Source organism: Phyllopteryx taeniolatus, chromosome 7, assembly GCF_024500385.1.
Source record: "Phyllopteryx taeniolatus isolate TA_2022b chromosome 7, UOR_Ptae_1.2, whole genome shotgun sequence".
In the NCBI taxonomy this organism is placed as follows: domain Eukaryota; kingdom Metazoa; phylum Chordata; class Actinopteri; order Syngnathiformes; family Syngnathidae; genus Phyllopteryx; species Phyllopteryx taeniolatus.
Window position 1 is genome coordinate 2,951,633 of NC_084508.1, and position 23,152 is coordinate 2,974,784.

Here is a 23,152-nt window from a genome sequence, read left to right on the forward strand (position 1 = left end):
AGGTTTTTTTTTGGCGACCCGGGTCAGGCCTCTGCCTCTGCCGCAAGCACCTCCAAGAATCCCCAACGCCGTCGCCAGACACCGCTTCCTCGTGCAAACGGACGCAATTAAGGAGGCGACTGCTGACTGAAGGATAAGGCTAGCCGCACACCGATTGAATGCCACTCAACTACTGGGTGCCCCCAAAAATGCACTGTGCTCACTCTTTTCTCTTTTTTGTTGTGTTTGTGGTTGCAAAAAAACCTAACTATCGCATTTCCGTGACTCACGAGTTAAATTCATTTCCTAACCAAGCTTGTAACTTCATTTACTTCCGATCCGCCATTATTCGCTGAAAAACTATGTCAGTGATGTGACGTCAGTTTGTGCTAGCTTGTTGTTAAGGTTAGTATGCTAGCTAATACTACTGGTGACCCTCATGTGAAGGTGGTTTGTTTGTGTTACATAATTCAATTGCTGAATCGTCGTTTATGAACCATCAGGTCATGATTGTGTACGTTCTAGATGTATGGTGTTGATGCTTTATGATCCTCCCTGGTTTAAGTGCTTTTTCACCATCTTGTGACATCGTAGGCAATTGCAAAGCCCTTTTAGAGACTTTTTGCTAATCGCGGCATGGTTCTGTCACTATAAATGATAAAATGAGTCAATTAAATGCAAATGTATTGAACTTAAACGTTAAATCCAACTGAACCCTTCTCCCCCCCCTCCCATTCCACTATTTGATGATCACTGAACTAAACTAAACATTGAGAGTTTGAATTCAATGTTGGAATGTAACTTTTCCAAAAGTCTCACTTCAACATGTGATGGACGCTTGATTCTGGGTTTGCTATCCCATGTCGAAATCATAGTACAGATTTTTGAGGGGGATCGGAGGAGCATTTCCAAAAATTGTTCTCCTCTTGTGGGAATGCTGGATGCCGAGGTCTTCCAGAATGTTGCTCATGTACAACTTGAACAGTTCCATCTGCTTCAAACTGACCTCTGAAGGGAGCACTGGTGATGAGGTTGCAGCGACTTGTGTGCAAGGGTCACCCGACTATCATTTCTTGGTGATTTCCCAGTTCTGTCTAGTTTTAGCCATCGCTTGGTGTGAGGCTGTGAGCTCAACTTGTGCCAAAAGAAACAAGAGGGGAGAAGCCCAATTACAGTTCTTAATTCCGCCAAAATCCGACACCTCTCAGGGACACCGAATTAAGAAGGCGCCCGGCAAAATTTGCAACATTCCTGCTTGAGTCCATTACCTTCTCTATTACCTTCACTCGCCAGTCATGGCTCATGTTTCACATAATAAGACCAGCAAGTCATGAGTCTTAACACAGCACTTGAATGGTAGACAGGATGGTTTGCCTTGAGGACCCCACACAAGCCAGTGATTCAACCATCTGTTCGTCTTTTGTTAGTGTTTTGTTGAAAACAAAGAAAAAACAGTTGGATAACATGTAGCAAGACAGCAACCTAAGGGCAGAAAGGATCTACAATCGTGCCTGACAGTTGGGTAGCATTTCGAAAGAGTTGCTCAAATGCTAACATTTGGTACTGTATACTAACAAAAAGCAAAGATATGAACTGCAATGTCAGCTTCTACCGGTAGCTGCTAACTAGCTAGCCACCAACTGGCTGATTACTACAGATCTTAAATCACGCTTATAGTAAGATAGCATTTTGAGCGAGAGTTGATCAAATGCTGACATGCGAACATTTGGTGCACTAATATAGAGCAAAGAGTGATGTTAGCTTCCACTGCTAGCTGCTAATTAGCTAGCCGCCGACGGGCAGATTGCTAAGGATCTTAACCCATGCCTGTAGTCGGGTAGAATTTGAATCACGAGCTGGTCAAATGCTGACATGCTAACAGTTGGTAAGCTATCATCTAGTCAGAGATCACCCTACCTTTTGCTATTTCAAACAAGATAAAAAGCTAACATGCTAACAGTTTGTATGCTACGTTAAAGCAACACAGCAACCTGAACCTCTGGTCAACCTTGGAAGTAGAAAATGGGAGGATGCTATGATGTTAGCATGTTAGCATTGTATGTTGACATTGCCTCGCTTGTGATAAAAAATGAAAAGCCAAACAACAGTTTCATAGTGAAAAAGCGTCAGACAACACAACACAACACAACCCGACAAACACGCATTACGAAGGTTACCTCTGCGGGGGCGTTGCCGGGCCTCGTGGCGGGCGCGGCGCCTCGCAGGTTGATCACGTGGACTTCCTGGGGGAGGGCGCTCGTGCCCCGGCTGGCGCAGCCCGACAGGGCCGTGAAGCTCTTGCTCATGGCCTGCACGGGGTGGCCCGCGCCCACCGGCAACAACTCGCACGGGCTGCGAAACAACGGGCCTGCGAGAGAGGGCGAAAAAGAAGAATGAAGTTTGCAGCGGGCGGCGGCGTAAATGAAGCAAATAGTGTGGTCAAGTGGAAAAAAAATTAAAAGCCAGGCATATTTTCTCCTCCAAACAATGTAGCGTCACCCAGTCTGACCATTTAAAGGCTGTTTCACATGCAATAAACACACACATTGCCGCTTACGCTCTCCAACCGCTTCATTTCTTAATTTGGTCATATTTTCCCTCGAGACGAGCCAGGCGTCATGCTCTCATCATCGCACCTGAGATTTGACCACCACCTGTTGCCTCGGGGACCTGGCAAGAAAACCACGGGACCAGTTTACGCCGCCGAGAAGAAAAAGCCAATAAAAAGGTGCTGAATTGAACTCAAGACTGCTCGAATCAAGTGCGAGTCAAGACGAATGAAATGGATGTAGGTGTTCGAAGGCTACAGGAACTAAAAGAAACCAAAAAAATGGAAAAAGAAAATTATTAATAACAAATAAAAAGAAAGAAAACGAGAAATCACAAATGAGGAAAATAACAAAAAAGGACTAAGAAGGAAGAAAAATAAAAACAATTCAAAAAAGCGAAAACAATAAAAATAAAAATTCCAATAAGAAAATGATGAATGAAATGAATAAAAGAAAACAAGCTAAAAACAAACAGGAAAATTAACAAGAAAAAGAATAATGAAACAAATAAGAGAAAAAAACAAGGGAAAAAGAAAAACAATTGCTAGAAAAGAAAAAGAAAAAACTGAAATTATAAATGAAAAATAAATAAATGAGAAAAAGAAAAGAAAAATGACCAAAGAAAAAAGTGAAATGCAATGAAGAAAAGTAATAAAACTACAAAGCAAAAAGTAAAAGAGCAAGAAAAATGATTAGAAAAATTAAAAAGGTCAAGGTGTCAAAACAAATCAGGGGGAAAAAGAAAAACAAAAAAATAAAGAGAAAATAATTACAATAAAACAATGACAATATATCAAACCAAAAATAAAAGGACAAATCAAATGAAAGAAAATGAGAAAAACTGAAATAAAATGAATCATAAAAGAAAAGAAATTAAAATAAAAAATAAACGAAAAATAAAAACAAGGAAAACTAAAACTAAAAATAAAAAAAAAGAAAGAAAAATCGAACAAAAAAAGCCCAAACTCCAAGGCCATCTTAGCCAATCAGAACCATGAAGAAAATCAGTCCCGGAAAAAGCACCAAAACCCCCCCCAGGAAAAATACACAAGCATTGTTAAGATAGTGGACTCCAAACTATTCTGTGCAATCTAACGTATACGTTAAAACAATCGAAGGGGAAAAAAAAAGATTGCACAATTGCTCTGCTCCAAGACACTATCCAAATAAATAATAATAAATAAAGTGATTGTGTATGTTTTCAGTTCAGCGTGGGAGCCCGGAGTGTACAGAAAGTCATGTTGACTCTTGCGTGACACGGCGTTTCCTCCTCGTCCTCTGCAAAAGGTGCTTCGCCATCTTGACATGACCCACTTACACGCACACAAGACATCAAGTCGGACGGGGGGGGGGGGGGGGGGGGGGGGGGGCAGGAACTCAGAAAAGCGTTGCTGAGGTTTTCGAGGGGCGCAACAAACAACTGTTTCCCGTCGAGGAGGTCCGCAGTCGGGTGGGGGACGTGGGTAGAGGTTGGGGGTGGGGGGTCATATTTTGCATTTGAGCCAGCAGCATCGCGCCCACCGAGGCCCCGCTCGCCTTAACTCAAATCACGCCGAGGTTGGAACATTTGGAAATGATTTCGTTTCCATGTTTCAATGTTAAAGTCTCCCAGCGTGAGCCAGAATGTGCCTCAGTCCAAAGGCTTTTTTTTTTTTTTATTGCACCACTCCTTATCCTCCCATTTTCTGCTGAGATCACAACGCAATTGTTTTCTCTTTCTGCGCCATACACTGTTATATTTACATTACTATTCAGTTTTATCAGCACAAAGATGACTTAAATGCAAACTGTGAGCATGTTTGCGTCAAAAAAATGGTGGTAAAACCCCCAACTATGGGAATGCTAATTATGCATATTCTCAGGTTGTTTTTAATCAGGATAGCGCCAAATACTATTTGATTCCGAAAAGCTCAATTTAAAAAAAAAAAAATGCCTATAGATGGCATAAATGATAAGTGGGAGCATGTTTGTGTCAAAAAATGGTGGTAAAAGCCCCAACTAAACTGCTATGCTAATGCTAATTTAGCATACTACATGACTTCTGACATCCGGATTGCTCCGAACAGTGTTTAATTCTGAAAAAGTCAATTGAAAAAATGTCTTTTAAATCCCGATAGATTACTAAAATAATAACTTGGTATGTTTGTTTGTTTCAGCACACAAAGGTTTTAGTTCATTAAGTTTTAATTGCCATTCAGATTGCTCCTAACAGAGTGTAATTATGAAAAGCTCAATAAAAAAATGCCTTTAATTTAAGATATTTCATGTTTTTTCCACATTATCCGGAGGACCCCAAGTCGTGTTTTATTTTGGAAAATTAAGCTCTTTGGACATTCTATTTTGAAAAAGCCAGTGGAAATGACAATAAAGGGCACATCCTTCATGAAAAAAAACCCAAAAAATAATAATCCAGGTTGCTACATAACATATATGTCAGAGACAGGAAGTTTCAGACAAACGAACCCACCAACTCACGTAATGATTCAGACCTAACCTCCTTGGGGGAGGTTATTAAAGGTCAGGGTGTCAAGTCGATGTTTTCCGGCTGAAAGTGAAAGGTTTGGAGGAAGCAGACAAGACATTGTCACCTGTAGACTTTCAGCATCTCTCAGTGTGGAGGCACTTTAAGGCGTATTAATTCCTATTGAATTTGATATTAAATTAGTAATTGTAGCACAGTGGTAGCTGCATATTGGTAGCATAGTGGCAACATAGTAACAGTAACATAGCATATGAGGACAATAGTAGAATAGTGGTCGCCGAGATCCGTTAGAAGCTCAAATATTTTCACAATAGGCTTCAAATATTTGCGTTGTCTGCAGCATCACTGAGAGAAAGAAAGAAGGCAAGAGAGTTACAAAGCGTGGGCCAAGGCCTTCTTTCTTCTTCTGTGGTGCCTTGACTGTTTATTTGTGTGGTTCTGCCGAACGGAGAGATTTGCAACACAGACGCGCGCGCACACACACGGGTCTCCAAAAGCAGCGTTATGAGGATTATTATGTCTACCAAAACATGTTAATGATATCCTTTTGTTGTTGTACATTCAGGACTATGTGTTTGCACGGCCATGATCACAGGAAGTGGCTGCTGGAGAGCCTAATTAGGGCACATAGCAGAGTTCAATAGCCCGTGGTGCGCTGTTTAAAAGGGCTGCTTCACCAGCATAATAAAAAAATAAAATAAATAATAATCCCAAAAATAGCTCTGATGTTGAGATGTAGCATATAATTGTCAGATTGTAGCATACTGGCAGCATAGTAATAATAACATATTGGTAACATAGTTATAGTATAGTACCAGTAGCATAGTGAGAGTGTAGAAATTGTAACATTTTAGTAACACAGCAATAGTAGCATACTAAGTAGCACAGTGGCAGCATAGCAACAGTAACTGTGGCAGTGTAGAAATAACAATTTGGTAGCATAGCTGTAGTAGCACAGTCACGGTAGCATAGTAATGGTAGCAGCATGGTGGTCACATGGTGTGAACATAGTCTCGTAATGTTGGAAAGAGTAGCATAGTGACACCATAGTAAAAATAACAGTGATAGCGTAGCAACGGTAATCTATTGGTAGCGTGGCTATAGTAGCATACTGACCGCATATACATGCTAACATAGCGGTAGCATAGCAATGGAAGCATAATGGTAGCAGCATAGTGGTCAAACGGTGGCAGCAGAGTGGGAGCATAATAACAGTAACAGTTGTAGCATAGTAATAGTAACATAATGGTTGGATCATGTGGTAATATAGTGGCAGCAAAGTGGGAGCATAGTAATAGTAGCATAGCGGCATTGTCGTGATAATAAAATAGTAGCAGCGCAGTCGTAGCATAGCGGCAGCATAGTTAGAGCAGCTGTGTAGAAATAGTAACAAATTGGTAGCATAGAAATAGTGACATTGTGGTTGAATACCATTAGTAGCATAGCGGCATTAAAGTAATAGTAAAACAGCGGCAGCTTAGTTGTAACAGAGTGGCAGCATAGTAACAGTAGCAGTGTATTAGCGGCATAGAGGTTGCATAGTAGTAGTCCCCCCACCCACAGGGAGTTAGATATTATTATTATCATTAATCACCCGCGACCAGTGCGGCCACTTAATGCGCCATCCAGCGTGAATGTTCACCATAACATGACGCGCAGAGATCAATCGAGAACCTACACAGTGAAAGTCACCATTCTGGTGTTTTGGGTGTACGGATGATATTTTTCTGACTCGATGACACACATTATGAGGAAAGTGACAAGGCGAGGACTCGGGCGGGACTCCGAACACGCTGCTGCTGCTGCTGCTTCCTACAGGGTGGCGCCCGGCCAAGATTTGGGAACAGGAAGTGATGTCAGCCAGTGTGTGCCAGTTTGGGACGAGTCACATATTCCCACAAAGCCATTTCCCAAGATAAACAAACACACACGCGCACACACACACACACACACACACATGCACACAGAGCTCCACTCCCACTCCCTCTGTGCATGCTTACACTTGTCTTGAACTCAGTGTCCTAATTGCGTTGCTTCAGTATAACGTTGTGGTAGCATTGTGGCAGCATAGTAATAGTAACATCAAGGTAGCATATTTACAGTAGTATAGGGGTAGTAGCATAGTGGCAGTAGAATAGCGGCAGCTTTTTTGGAACGTGTTGCAGCCATAAAATTCCAATTCATGATTATTTGCTAAAAACAATAAATTTGATCAGTTTGAACATGAAATATCTTGTCTTTGTAGTGTATTGAATTAAATATAGGTTGAACATGATTTGCAAATCATTGTATTCTGTTTTCATTTATGTTTAACACAACGTCCCAACTTCATTGGAACTGGGGTTGTAGTAGGATTGTGGTAGTAGTATAGTGGGTGCTTAGTCAAAGTAAACCTGTGTACAAGTATACCACTAGTATGTTAATATCAGTAGAGAACTAGTATACAGATGACTGCTGCATAGTCACGGTTCAGCACCAACGGATTCACTTATTCCCTGATTGCTTTTCGACTTTCTTTCAATTTTTTATTTTATTTTGGGAGGTGGGGGGGGACTAACCCCCAAAAGCTTATTAGTGGTATATCCCTGCTTATTCAATAATTTCTGGGGTTATTCAATTATTCGAAACGTTTTGCTCTTCGCAACCCAACACCTGGTCACTCTCCCCCGCAAATGGCGGAGTTCCACTCTATACCAAAAGCTCAGATTTGAAGTTTTTTTTCCTGAAAGAAAAGAATGTTAAAGTCTACCCATAGTGGACGTTAAGGCCCAAAAGCGCCGGTCCAAACGGGCAAAGCCATAATAAAGCCACTTTAATTACAGTGAATATGAATTATTATTGCAAACTTCAATAGATCTCCTCCCCGGTTCCCGCTCTGGATTAAAATGATCCTCTGGCCTCCTTTTCTGTTGGACCGCAGGGCACCATTCCCACGCCAAAATACAACATCTCCTGCCCACTTTCCCGCCACAGGGGGGCTTTAAAAAAATATGTCATCACCAGCAACCCTGCCCACTCACCCCTCAACCCCAAGCTGCTACTACAGGAAGCCAGCAAAGCCCTTCATAAGGGGAATAAGGAGGTTCATGTCGCCTGGAGGATTTTCTTTGGCCGGGAAGTAAACTGCAGTCACGAGAAACCGAAGCTGGGAAGGGACCAAGCGAGGAGGGAAGGAGCGCACTCCTGCTCGGCGAAGGAACTGCTCAACTCTGCCATCGTTAAGTGACACATTTGGAGGCAACTAAAACAGGCGCCATGTGCAAAATAAACAACTAAAACAGTCATTTTGTCATGTATTGCAGTGTAAATCTTTTTAAGACAGTGCAACACCAATAGCTTGTTTGCTTCTTAAGGGAGCAAAAGAGGGAGACAAGTGCAACAGTAAGTGAAGGACAATTATTTCATAACACCATTGACCTTGATTATATCAGATCGCTTGAGCCTTTCTTTTTAAGAAAGTGTGACTTTGTTTTCATTTTTGGAGAGGGAGGATGAAGACCATTGCAACAGTAACAGTTTGAATAGTCTGGATTATTATGCTATAAATAAATAAACAAACGTAAATGGCCTTAATAATATATATAACCCGATAATTATATTCTTTTCAGGAAAGTTCAACAGTTTCTTGTTTTCATTTTGGGAAACAGAAGATGCAGACGAGTGCAACGGTAACAGTTGGCACAATCTCAGTTATGCTATAAAAACCCCAATGGCCTGAAACAATAATCATGAGAAACCGCTAAAATATTTTCTTTTTAGGAAAGGGCAACATATATTATTTTATTTCTAGGACACAAAGGATTAAGACAAGTGAAAGAGCTTGAAGGGTCTGAATTAAAATGACAAAAACCATTGATGGCCTTAATCATATATACAACGGCTTACATTTTTTCTTTTTGAGAAAGTGCGATATCAATAGTTTGTCTTCGTTTTAGGAATCAAAGGATGAAGACAAGTGCAACAGGTCTGACTTATAATGTTCTATAAAAAAAAAAAAACATCAATGGCCTCAATAATAAATATAACAGCTTTCACCTTTTCTTTTTAGGAAAGCACAACATCAATATTTTGTCTTGCTTTTAGGAAATGAATGATGCAGACAAGTGCAGGAGTAACATCAATGGCCTTGGCGATATTGTATTTATAACCACTTTTTCTCCATCAGATCCGAATCTGCTTTAACGCTTTTAAAAAACTTCTACTTTCAAATAGATTCATTGATGAGGATAACAAATAAACACTTTAGGCTCTTCCAACTAACTGCTAGCCTGTGTAGCAACAGCTAGCTTCTGCTGACACTTCTAGTTGTATCTGAGCAGTGACAAAGTCGATTTTTTTACCCCCAGAGGATGACGACATCAGCGTTGCTAATAAGATCACGTCATTTGCTACAAAACAAAGGGTATCGTGCTCACATTTGGGCATCGATCGCTTTCTCGGTGCGTCAATACAAAATTGAGCCCGACCACTTTGTTTTGGTGATGCTGCACAAAAACACCATCAGTCATCGCAGATGGCGAGCGCCGCTTTTCTCCTTCTTATCCTTCTTCTTCTCAAGCCGCCGACAGAAAGAGTGAATCACACTGCGGAGGAGGAAAACTACGAATGCTATGTAATCATACTGGTGTAAACAAGCAGTTAACAAAAAAAAACGGGGGAAAAAAACAATATAAACAATAAAATTTAGCCAGAAAACACACAAGGAAATCGTCATAAAAAATCATCTTATTGCAATGTTACACTATCATCTCGTTGGCGTAAACGAACAGTTAGCCAAAGCTGAGATAATCACCTTTAGTGTTAAAATGCAAACATAATGTTGGGGTAAATTTATGTTTGTAAAACTAATGCGATGGTACCTGCAGCTGTTAATCACAATACAAACAAGCAAATATTTGTTTGCAGGAAAACGTCCAAGGAAATCCCGATCTGAAAACAAGGGTCTTTAATAATCTACACCTTTAAAAAACTAAATGCTATGCTAGATTTGTAGTCACACTGGCTTATACGAGCAGTTAACAAAAACAAAGGCGATACAAACAATAACCCTTAGCGAGAAAACGCATGAGGAAATCAACCAAAACAACAGAAAACTTTCAACTTTAAACCTTTAAAAAACTACAACTGCTATGCTACTCTTCCCATATTGCTGGCAAAAACAAGCAGTTAACCAAAAGCACAGGTGATACAATTAACAACCTTAAGCGAACAAGCGCATACCCTTTAGCGAGACGACGCACATATTATGATGAGGAAATCCAGAATTTTAAAATAGAGCACTTTTTACATTTAGAAAACTGCTAATTCTATGCTACCCTTGTAATCTTGCTGGCATAGGCAAGCAGCTAACCAAATCATGCAGACAATAAAACTAACTTTTCACGATCAAGCCATAAGAAATCCATCCATCCATCCATTTTCTTTTACCGCGGAGTGCCCGGTGAAAAGCCACGCAGGCACGGGGAGAACATGCAAACTCCACACAGGCGGGGCCGGGATTGGAACCCCGGTCCCCAAAACTGTGAGGTAGATGTGCTAACCAGTTGTCCACCGTGCCCCAAAAGAAATCATCATGTCAAAACTAGGGCCACTTAAACCTTCATAAAACTACTAATGCTATGCTACCCTTGTAATAAAATCCCTGTCAGAGGCAATACATGTGTTGGGGCAACACTTCCACTTGGTCCAGTGCAATCATAAAACTTCGTAAGAGTGGGCTGGTGAAAAAAAAAAAAAGTGTGAAGGGGTTAGGTCTCCGCGTCCACTAGCGAGCGCTTCCCCGCTAGTAAAGGCGTGTGCGGCATGTTTAGCTTGGCACGTTTCCAACACGCTGTGCACGACGGGAGAAAGGGAAGAAGGGCGGGAGAAAAAGTTTATGTCAACAAAAAGATTGCAAGTCCCCAACTTTGGGCGTTAAAACAAATCAGAGATCAGGGAAATAGAAAATCTGCCGTCGCCCGTGATGCAGAATCTAGTGATGCGATGTCATTTTTATTAATTGAATGTCACATTTGTCCACCAGATGGTGCTACCTTTTGCCCATTCAAAGCATGCAGCAATTTTATTTTTCCATACACATCATGATGCAACACGACATACACTTCAGCATTATTTCCGTAGTGCGGCACCCTGACAGAAAACAGTAAAGGGTGTGACATTTTGCTGCATGCTTTGAATGGGAAAACATTGCAACATCTGGTGGACAAAGATGAAAATTCAAACTTGAAAGCCATCCCAGTACTACAATAGTCCAAATTGAAGCAATAACATAAAGGATTAGATTAGTTTGTTATGATGAATGTGGAATGAAATTTGACACTTTTAATGGGACATTTTACTTTAGTTTTTTGTAGCTTTAGCCATTTTAGGCTAATTTAAGGATCGTAGAAGATTTTTAAAAAGAATAACCTCTTGCAAATGCCACCTATACTCGTTCAACGCAACCAAGTTGGCTTGAAAATAACAAACGGTATGGCACAAAATCTTTATGCATTGGTAATATCTAGTGTCCAGGAAGTGAAATGAAATGACATTTTCAACCGGACATTTTACTTTGTTTACAGAATCTGAATAATCTTTATTGGCCATTTGAATTAAAACCACACAAGAAATTTCTCCTCAGTAGAGTTGGAGCAACTCTAGTACTACTGAAAACAAGCCACTGTAACAAAATATATATTTTGGACATAAACACACAAGTGTCGAGAGTCTTAAAGCGATATAAAGTGTCCAGAAGTGCGCTATTACTGAGCAACACTAGTTGTGCAAATGATGTAAAGTGACACAGTGACAACAATGAATACAGTAATAATTTCACTATGGACATATGCAAAATTGGCAAAGCGTCACTTTGAAATTGTAAGTCAACTGTTTAAGAGGTTAATGGCAAGGGGAAAGAAGCTCTTGGAATGTCTCCTGCTTTTGTGTAGCTTTAGTCATTGTAGGACAACTTTAGGATTCTCAACTGTTTTAAAAATGAACATACTTGGAAAATTCCAACACAACCAAAACATCTTAAAAATAAAAGAACATTTAAAAAACCAGAATGGGACTAGCAGGCCGACAAACAAAATACGAGCTGAGCCTTGGCGACGGTCTCGTTTCTGATTGAAACGGCTTTAATCGCCTGACCGCAAACTCACAAAGGGATCGTCCATATGGTGAAAGTGTGCCGTTTTCTTTTCTTTTTGGAGCGCAAACAACTTTCTTTCTGTCTGATTTTTTTTCCCGGTCGCTGCCAAAACCCCGAGCGGTTGCCGAGGCTCATCTGGGGCCGACCGCCGCGAGCCTTCGGATTGTGCAAGCGCTGTAACCGGAGAGTTGCGGCGTGGGCGGGAGAGGAGCAGGCGAAGGAGGAGGAGGCGGGACGGGTCACCGCGCTTGAATCGACGACGGCAGCGTCGGCGGGGTTTCTTCCAGCGGGCCGAGCAGATGTTGAGGCGTCGCTAGGCAGAACGCTTTGGGCTGTTTACATAGCCACGGTGAGGCCGGGCCTTTATCTTGACAGGAAGGCCCCAACACCGGTCCCATGCTGCCTAGTGTCACATAACACTTTACTTTGAGTCATTGCGTTTATTTCTGTTGTGCAAAACGGTGGTTGATGATTATTTTGCCATCAAAAGCCCTTTCTCAGTCTTTGTTGTTTTATAGTTTGAGGTGTCAAAAACGCCAAATAAATAAATAAATAGTAGCGCCTTCGGGTCAACGTGAAAGCTCATTCTACGCTTTGTGGTCAGAAACCGATGTTCTTGGTGAAACCAACCCATGTTCTACTGCTGACGACTAAAAAAAGAGAAAATGCGAGAAACAAACATTTTATTTTCATGTGACATGGTTACATGACATGCGGACGTGAAGCGCGCGTGTGCCCAAAGGTGACCGAGCGCGGTTGAATTCGAGTTGCGGTGTTTATTTCTATCGTACACGGTGGCGAGAGGTGGCGTGAATCACGTGGCACGTCCACTGCGTGAACACAGCTCTTTTGCCCGCACATCCACTGCTGCTATCTCGTTCCCGGCCGCCCTCGTATCTCGCCGGCCTTCCTCTTAAGAGCTCGCTTACGCAAATCTGAAGAACCTCTACTGACTCCTCCGCCCCACCCCCTCCTTCCTTTCTCGCTCGATCTCTCCATCTGTGGTTCCAGTAAGCAGGCGCAAAAACAAGAGAAGTCAGAATCGGTAATGGGAGACAGCTGTTGGCGACTGTGAGCTTTCCATTGTGTTTCTCAACATCGTGGAGAAGAAGAAGAACAATCTGCTACAAGGGGAGGGAGTGGGACGTCAACAGCGCGATAGTGAAGACCAAAAAAACTTCGACTTCAGTTCACAAATTGCAACTTTTATTTTGAACTTGAATTTCCACCTTGAAATGTTCTGCTCATTGGACAAAATGAACCCCGATAAATGTATATTCTGGATAAGATGGCATTTGAAGCCCCCCCAAAAAATCAAAAGACACACTTTATGTATATGTTTTCATGTTCAAAATACACATTCAAATAAAAATCAATCAATCTATAAATGTAAATCAATGGGAAAAATAAAACATATGTAAAATAATGCTGTGCTGTCCTTAGCTCAAAATGCTAACATTATGCTACTAATAGAAGCCCTGTTTACTATCTGTGACTTATTTACTATCTATCTATGTAAAACTGAATTACTAAAACAAAATCAACAGGCACAACGTATGTAGTTTTATCTGAAAAATAATTGCTATGTTGTGGTTAGCTCATGAACCAAAATGCGAATGTTATGCTACTAGCTTGAGGCCTCATTTCCATCATGACGTTAGCAAGTTTATCCAGCTAAGCTAACAGGTGAGCAAACAAGTCATAGTCATAGTCAAATCAACAGCCAGACCGTCTGTATGTTTATTTGTAAAATAATGCTACACTGTTATAAGCTTGTGTACCAAAATGCTAACATTATGCTACTAACATGAGGCCTCATTTCTACTCATAGCGAGAGAGAGTTTAGCCCGCTAAGCTAACAGCTAAGCAAACATGACATAGTCATTTGACTGCATCCAAAATCAACAGCCATACCGCATGTACATTTATCAGTAAAACAACGCTACGCTGTAGTTAGCTCAAAATGCTCACAATATACTACTGAAACGAGGCCTCCGTGACACGAGCAATCTTAGCTAAGCTAAAGAGGCTACCTGTACAAGCACCAGAGAGGTAACGTTAACCTTTATTAGCAGCAAATAAATTAATAATAATGCTGCGCTTTTGTTATCTCTAACAAGAACCTAATGCTATGCCACTAAAATTATGCTATTTTCCCCCCACTTTTGCTTTTGACTGATTGGAATAATAGACAGGGAGCTAACAGTGCTGCTCGCTAACACTGTCGTCTAGCGATTGTTTTGATGCTACGTTAACTTAGCATTTGAATAATGCAATCGGTATCTTTTGTATCTTAAATCCAAAGGTATTAGCGTTGTGGTCAGTAGGCGTCCCTCTGCAGCGACTGGAAGTGTGAGTAAGCTCTTTGTTGTTCGTGTGCTCTCATTGTCACGTGAGGATGACATCATTATATCCACAACTCGTAAAAAAAGACCACAAGGCACTTTTTTTTGTTTGATTTGGCGATATAATCTCTAAAAGGATTTTACCCCCCCCCCACGACCCTTCTACTCGGAGCCAACAATTGTTACTCAGAAATGACACGCTGCCAAGCTCTCGCTTCGCCAAGGTCGGAACATCATTGAAAACCTGGTTTCTATTGCTAAAATGATTACAAATGTACTTTTTATGGCTGCTGAATGACTGTGGATTGTTATGTTTAAATTCTATCATGTGAAAAGAAGATGCAGTTCACGGAGTGAATGGCAAATGCCATGTAAAAAAGCCACACGGTTATTTAGTGTTGCTGACGGCTCTTTTCGGAGTTGAATATCTGTAAATAAATGATCCTTTTGCCAACAAAAGCCCTTTGCCGTCATTTGGAATATTGTAACATTTGCCAGCTCGGCCCAAGCCGATCGCGATCCGGGCAGAGTAGCTCCGGCTCGTATATCTGGCGGCTCTCCCGCACGACTTCATTTCTCCGCAAAGCTCAAAGTGTGGCCAAGAGTTGACAATATATCCGTCAGCAAAGAGCCGTGGCGTGGCAGGGAGGTGATCCACAATGAGCGTTATTGCGTTACTGCGAGAGAAAAGGCTTCGTTGCGTAAGACGTGCGGCGGGCGGATGGGAACTGTTTGCACCGATGCGGCACGCGCATGAGCGGGAGCGACGCGCAGGAGCGGGAGTGACGCGCTGGAGCGCCACGCCGAATTGCCGTGTTGAAAGCTGATGAAAGGACAGCCAATGCAAGTGGACTGGAATAAACAAAAGTCAGCATTTCTTAATCTGTGCCTTGAAAATATACACTAATGTGATACAAAAAATATGAGATGGAAAACACTACACTATGAAGAAAATGATTTTTTTGACTAAATATTAGGGAAAAAAATTACATGGACGATAATATGCTGCTAGAAAAATCAAATATGATAAATATAGTATTCAATGAAAACCTACAAGTATTCAACAAAAAATACAAAAATAGATAATAAAAAATACAAAAAATTACGACAATAACAAAACTATTAGCCAAAAAGCTATTTAAAATATATATATTAGACTAAACTGAAGGCTAAACTTTATTAGGCTAAACTAAATAGCAGCCAAAATAAATATTTCTGGGAACACAATTTGTATGTATTTATTTGATTTTTAAATTCCAATGTATTTGTACTTTTAGATGAAAAAAAATGAAATATGACAAAAATATAGTATTCTAAAAAAAAAACATTAGGAAAAAGTTAACAGATAAAATATCACAAAAATATTATACAAAGTATTACATAAAGACACAAATATTACACAAAACAACCATGAGACAAAAGGTTTGAAAAATGGACGAAAAATATAAAATAAATACAAAATATTAAACTAAATTCACAAAAATATTAGCCTCTGCAAAAGATTACTGAAATTACTAAAATATTACTCCTAAAATATAAATAAATATTTGACATTTTTTAAATAAAAAAGACAAAAATGTTAGAAACAATATGAAAACACTAGACTAAAATTACAAAATATTAGCCCAAAAATATTTTTAAATATAGAGAAATATTTAGCAATCATAGAAATATACTTTCCAACTCTATTTTTTTTTTTTTTTACAAAAATGAAAACGAGACAAGTAAAAAGGTAGTAAGTTAGTAAAAACTAACTCGTGGCTCCGAGAGAAGCCTGGTTACAGAAGGCGTGCGGAGGGTGGATGGCAACTGTTTGCACAGATGCGTCACGCTGGCAAGCGCGAGAGGAAGGTCGAATCTCCGACCTTCTTTTGGATGAAGATATTTGGAATTCATCGAGCTGCTCCCGATGTGTTTTTTTACACTTCTGGATATGTGAACTTTGCAGGAAAAGGACTTTTTTTTTTTTTTTTTTTTTTTTCCTTCCCCCTGGACGGCGGTAAACATGGCGCCCACGGGGACGACGTGCAACAATGCACGCGGTGGTACGGGGAAGCAACTTCATTCGGAACGGCATTGTGTTTTAGATCCTGGCTTTGTGCGCTTATTGTTTTGGCGTTCAAGTCAACTCTGCGCACTGGGCATGCTTCAAACCGCAAGAGAACACCTGCCAACCTTGAAGAATAATCATAGAAATCTAAATAAGAACCTCAACCCACACTTGTATTACTTCATTACATACTTTTCATCGAATATACGTGCTTCAAAATTGGAAGAAGTTCACTTTTGAATGACGCCTCAAAACGGCCAACGCGATTCGGAAATGGCTCATCCAAAGCAAAATGGACGACATTTTGTGCGTTTTACAGCACCGCTTCTTGAGACAAGAAATACAATCATCTTTGACAAAAAAAAAAAAGAATAAAGAAAACGATAAAACAAAACAATAACATCAGTCGAAAAACAAAAATAGTAGATGAAAAATATACAAATTTGAAAAAAAAAACATACAAAAGTATGACAAAAAAATAAATAAATAGACAAAAATACACCAATTTTAGCAAAAAAAAACCTACAAAATTTCGACTAGAAATTAAACTAAAATTACAAAAACATTAACAAAACACAATTTAAAAACAGCAAAATATTTCACAAAACAAACATATTGCCATCTTAAAAAAAAAATACAAAAATGTAGGAAACCAAATAAAAATATTAGGAACAAAATACCAACACATCAAAATCCCTAAAATATTAGAGGAAGATACGATTCTTCTATGATTTGTGTATCCTTCTGTTTGTTGGGCCGTGCCCCGGATGTCAGAAACCGTAGACAACTAGACACTCAATATGCGAGTCGCCAAAATGCCAATTTCAAACAATAATACAGTGACACCTTGACTTACAATTGCCCCAACAGTTTTACAGTTATATAGACGTTATCCAGAGGGGTGGGACTTGATAAGAACTTAACAATTTTGATTCCACTATCGATACTGCTTATTGATTTGATTCCTTAGGAAGATGAATATATATATATATATATATATATATATATATATAAAAAGATGTACAATACCACTTTTTTCTGACCGATACCAGTACGAGTACTTACTCTTGAGTACTCATTGATACTGAGTATCGATACCACTGGTACTTTTGATCCATAAAATGTCAAGACCTTTTCTTTCTGACGCACGTGATGATTCGCCAAAGTGTGAAACGGCCCAAGTGTAGCGCCACCTACCGGTGAGGAGGACTGACTCGATGTCAGATTGTTTTGCCGGTCTCTGCATAGGGGAAGGATCTGTTGTGTCGCTGTGATTTGTTTCCTTATTTGTGAAGCACTTTGTGTTGCATTGCTTACGTACGAAAGGTGCTACGCAAAAAGTTTGATTTGATTTGATGGTTGGCATTTTAATGGGGAAAGCTGATATGAGCGACAAAGGTGATCAAATTAAACTTGTAACTCAAGGTACGAGCCATTGTAGCGGTAAACCGTGAAACGTTTCGTCCGAACTGGAGCCTTTTAGTGTCCAGAGACAAAGATGCCTTGTAATTACGTCAAGGCCTGAGGATGAAGCCTCATAATAAGGTTGAGGTGACGGCGTGCAGAACAGATCCTCTCATTCAACAGAAAAATGCTTCCTTTTGTACAGCGGAGGTCACAACGCGCGCATTCCTCAAAGCCGCCGAGTGCGGTTTGGGTCCGGTGCCCTGGCTGACATCATCATTCCGAGGCTTTTATTAATCGGCACTGGGAGTGTACTGTACTCCGCTGTACATGGCTCGCATTCATCTTTGTCCACCAGTTGACCGTCACTCGTCTCATCGGGAGGCCGTAAATCAGAGTGGCACGCGGGCCCGGCTGACTGTGCTCCACAACGCCGCCGTGTCAGCACTTTCTTCTGTGTAAAATACCCTTGGCCTCAACTGACAAATACACAATCTACAAAGGCGTGCCAAAAGGAGAAACTGTGGGAAATCCCACAGATTGATGTCATCATTCCAAAAGAAAACAAAGGCATGATATGTCATGTTTCTTTCTGCTTTTCACTCTTTCACACGTACAAACCAACACCAACACATTTGCTATTTACCACATTTCTTCTTTGTGCACCCCAAAGCACAATGCTCAAGGTCGGAGCGACGTCAAACAAGTCAAACACCAAATACTTCCTCAATCTTCTTCCGATCGTCGCTAAACTTGGACATATGTAGCAGGGAGGAAACCACTTAGCTGAGTAGTCATTGGTGGTGGCTCTCATTCATCTCAAGAAGATCGCTTCAAATTTTACCACAAGGTCAAAAATGTATTTGTAACAAGCCACATCAAGTCATACCTCAAATTAAAGGTCTTAGTTGGGCCTTTTTCAGATTGGTAACTATACTGTCCATATCTGCTCATTTAACGAGGTAATAACCCCATTAAGCCCAATTTTCACTGCTTATTAAACTCACAAACCTGCACCAAACCACAGTGAGTCAGTCACATCTCACATTAACGGTCTTGATGAGCGCTTTCCTCATGTGCAATTACTTTGTCAATATGCTCTTAAGTGATGGCGTAAATCGCCCCCCCCCCCAAAACAAAATTATTCATGCTCGGAAATATTATCTCCGCTGCTTATTAAACTGGTAAATCAGCACCAAGACAAAAGCCTATTTGCAACAAACCACGGGGAATCGTCCCTCAAATTAGAGATCCTGATCAAAGCTTCCCTCATATGGAATTACTATGCCAAGATGTTCTTGTATAATGGCTTAATGACCAAAACAAGAGTGTTTTCATGCTTGAAAATGTCATTTTCCTCCACGTAATAAACCCACAAATCAGTACCAGGATATGAACTCCATTGCAGCAAACCACATTGAGTAATATTTCAAATGAAAGGGCTTGATGAGAGCTTCCTCCATGAATAATTACAATGCCAATACATTCTTGTATAATGGCTTAATTAACAAAAAAAGACATTTTCATGCTCGAAAATGTCCCAGCACAGAGTTACTTGATATTCACAAAATAGACTTTGTATATTAAGAACCTTCGATGAATCAAATGAAAAACATGTCACATGCAAAAAAACAAAAAAACAACATTTCACATACCAGCTTGTCGAAGTTGACCAGTAACTGGGGTGAAATTTCTATTAGCAACAAACCATATTGAGTCATACCTCAAATTAAAGGTCTGAATGTGCACTTTCCAAAATTGCTACTATGTTTGCTCATGTGAAAAAAAACACGTCTTTTCTCAATAGCAGCAAAAATCTTCCCAAATTCAGCACTAAGCCCAAAATCCATTTGCAGCAAACCATATTGAGTCATACCTCATATTCACGGTGTTGATGAGAGCGTTCCTTGTGTGCAACTACTTAGCCTCTATGTCCTTAAATAAAGGCGCAATGACCCAAAAACCTCAACAATATCACCATTAGGACACAATTACTTGATACTGCCATACCTGCAGATGCCAGGCCGCACGCTGCAAGAAGCAACAAGGCGAGGGCGCATCTCCTGGCCATTGTTCCGAGTTGGCGGCCTCCAATATACGGACAATATTTGGAAGTGGACGCAAAACTCTCTTTTTTTCCGTCTTTACCCTCTTGGAGAGGCCCGCTCACAGGAAGTCAGTGCTGCAAACAAAAGAAGAGAAAGTCAAGCAGTGTAAGAGGGAAGGAGGGATGGGGGGTGGGAGGGTGTGTGTGTGTGTGGGGGGGGGGGGGGTCGGGCTTAACACGGCCCCCCGCAGGAGATGAGGGAAGCGCTAGATTGGCGAGCCGGGGATTAATCCGGGGGAGTTAATTGGGGGTCGCGCACACTTCAAAAGCAGAGGGGGAACATGCCACGAGGTATTAACACACTCTCGCTGAGGAGAGGCTTCAAACGCTCATTTCCGTGACAAGTTTAACACCCCATACAACACTTCACTTCGTATGAAAATAGAGTTTGAACATGGAAATCCACCGGGAGATTTGGAGATGTGCTAAGACCTTGAACTTGTATAATATTGTATGTTCAATAATCAGATTTATTGGATGCAAATATACACATACCAGACATTTTATTGGGTACACACGCATGTATGGAAATGCCATTCGTCCATTTCAGCCTCCCCTCAAAAACCGACAAAAATTTGTGAAATGTGTTTTTTAGTAAGAAAAATAGCACTCTATATGATTGTACTTTATAAAACATACCGTAATGGCATAATTAAACAGCATGTAAAGAATGAAACACCTTTTTTTTGTTTCAATTCAATGGATATTGCGTTGCTCCTTCTGGTGTGTATGCCTTGGCCACCTGGGGGCAGTATAATACAGACATACGGATACGGAACGTAGGGAACGAATGGACGGATGATAACATTTTGATTCTGGGGTGAACCGGACCATTCATTGTGGACCAAAAATCCAGGATCTGCATTGATCCTGATGGATAATCCACAGAAAAAGTCATGTAATGGCTCCCTGTTACACACAAATATCAATCAAGTGATAGTGACTGTTATATCCTTGTTAGTGTTACCCAAAAATCAAGGATCTGTATCCATGCCGATTGATAATCCGTGAATAAATAAATAATAAAGAAAGCAGACACTTCCTTAGGCACTGACGAACATTTTTTTTGTTTTGTTTTTTTGCTTCACATTTTGGCACCGCGTGGGGGGGCTACGAGGGGGGCTGGGTACAGACCCGGCGCTATCTGTCGGGCCGCGAACCGCGTCGGGACGCACCGAGGCGCGGCGGTGCGCCAAAATGTGGGGGCGGGTCCAAGTGTGGAGGCGCATCGCGGCTGCATAAACAGTCGTGGGACAAAAGAGGCTTTCAGGGCGCGCCAGCTGCGGGGCCTGGGAAGTCATTTTGGAGGATCATGACAAATATTACACGTTTGGAGCCCCTTCGCCGTGATTTATGCTCCCGCTTGACCCTCGTGTCCGGCACAGCGGAGCCGCTGACGTTACCGCCGCAGCTGAGGTAAAAGGTAGGGAGGGCATGGGCTTAACTGCTTCGCCCATTTGAAGCGCGTTGCTAACCAAAACAGCAGCACCAACCGAGGCACATAAACACACACTGGCTCCACGGGAATTATGACACATTACAATGAACCTGGATTTATTCGACTGTGCCTTTCAGACAGAAGTCACCGAAGAGGAACATTGCGCGCAGCCGTAGCGGGTCACCGCATTGAGATAATCACATGCGTGGCGACATCAGCGTGACGGCTACAGTTGCTTTTGACACAAATAGGTTCATTTGTCATATGAGTTCATGTATGGAGTCTCACCACATGTTGCAAACAAGTTTAAAAGATGTTAAAGATGATCTTAGGTTATGTGACAACGGCACTTGGCATTCTCGTAAAACTCTGACATGTGCTCACTCCGCGATGTTGTGTTCATCCATGTTACTGTTCCGGGCCCTACATTACTTATTAGTTCCACCAAGTCGGTCTTGTTTCTTGAGGTTACGCATCGTTCCTGCAAAATAGTCCCTTTCCCCAGTAGACGCTGACATGTGGTCACTCCACGATGTTGTGTGCGTACATGTTTATGATCCAGGTAATCTATGCCACTCTGTGGTTCTGTCCAGTCTGTAATGTTTCTTAATGTTTCTCATACAAAAATAGTCCCTTTTCACAGTAAACTCTCATTTGTGGTCGCTCCACAATGTTGTGTGCGTAAATGTTTATGATCGCTACATTTCTTATTTGTCTGCCTCATTTTAAGGTTTCCCATCATTTCTCCAAAAATAGTTTCCCCCTTTTCTCAGGTGACACTGACATGCTGCCGCTCCACAATATTGTGCGCGCGTCCATATCTACATCGTGGACTGCTACGCCACTAATTTGTTCTCCACTGTCTGCCTCATTTCGTGGTGTCTCACTTAATTTCTCTAAAAGAGTCTATTTTATTTCCTACCAAACACCGCAATGTGTTCACTCCACAATGTTGTGTGTGTGCATGTTTATGTTCCCCGAAGCTATGCTACTTATTTTTTCCCGCCCAGTCTGCCTTGTTACTTGTCGTTTTGACTAATTTCTCCAAAATAGTTCCTTATTTTCAAGTAGACACTGACATGTGGTCACTGCACAATGTTGTGCGTGTTCAAGGACTTTATGTTCTGGGGAGCTGCGCTCCTTGTTAGTTAGTTAGCAAGTCTGCCTCGCTTCTTGATGCTTGGCAGAATCAAATTTGTGAGCATCTTGCTGTGAGGCGGCAGGATTAAGCACTCGATCCCGTCGTCATTTTTCCCAAAACGTCTCACAGCAGTTGAGGAGCGGCACAGGACTCGCCGACACACCGCATGCTTTTGTTGGGGCAACACTCAAATCACCTCATGTGACTTCTCCTCACCTCCCACCAGACAGAGACCCCCCCCCCCCATCTCCAGTTAGACCACTGATAGTGCTGCTATTTTTTAATCACTTGTTTAAATGTATTAGATTTTCTAAAATACATTTAAAAACGACAATATAGTTGCAAATTACTGCTAATTACAACCACCTATTTAAAATTAATTAATGTTAATTTAGTGTTTTTTTTATTTTCTGATACAAGATTTTTGTACAAAACTGCAAACTACAATTACAATAAAATAATTTACATTGTATTATCAATTAGAATTACATTAATTTCATGTTTTATGTTTAATTTCTACTACAA

The 23,152-nt window shown here is 41.0% G+C and overlaps 1 protein-coding gene across 1 annotated transcript in view; it reads right to left on the bottom strand.

Moving 5' to 3' along the window:
- The window catches only part of tgfbr3 (transforming growth factor, beta receptor III), a 59,625-nt gene that overhangs the window by 34,967 nt on the left and 1,506 nt on the right, over positions 1-23,152 (bottom strand). The window contains exons 2-3 of the mRNA XM_061778330.1: positions 19,952-20,123; positions 2,157-2,347 (exon numbers count right to left, since the gene is read on the bottom strand). Coding sequence (XP_061634314.1) covers positions 2,157-2,347; positions 19,952-20,012 — 252 coding nt within the window. The 5' untranslated portion in view covers positions 20,013-20,123. The remainder of the gene's footprint in view (positions 1-2,156; positions 2,348-19,951; positions 20,124-23,152) is intronic.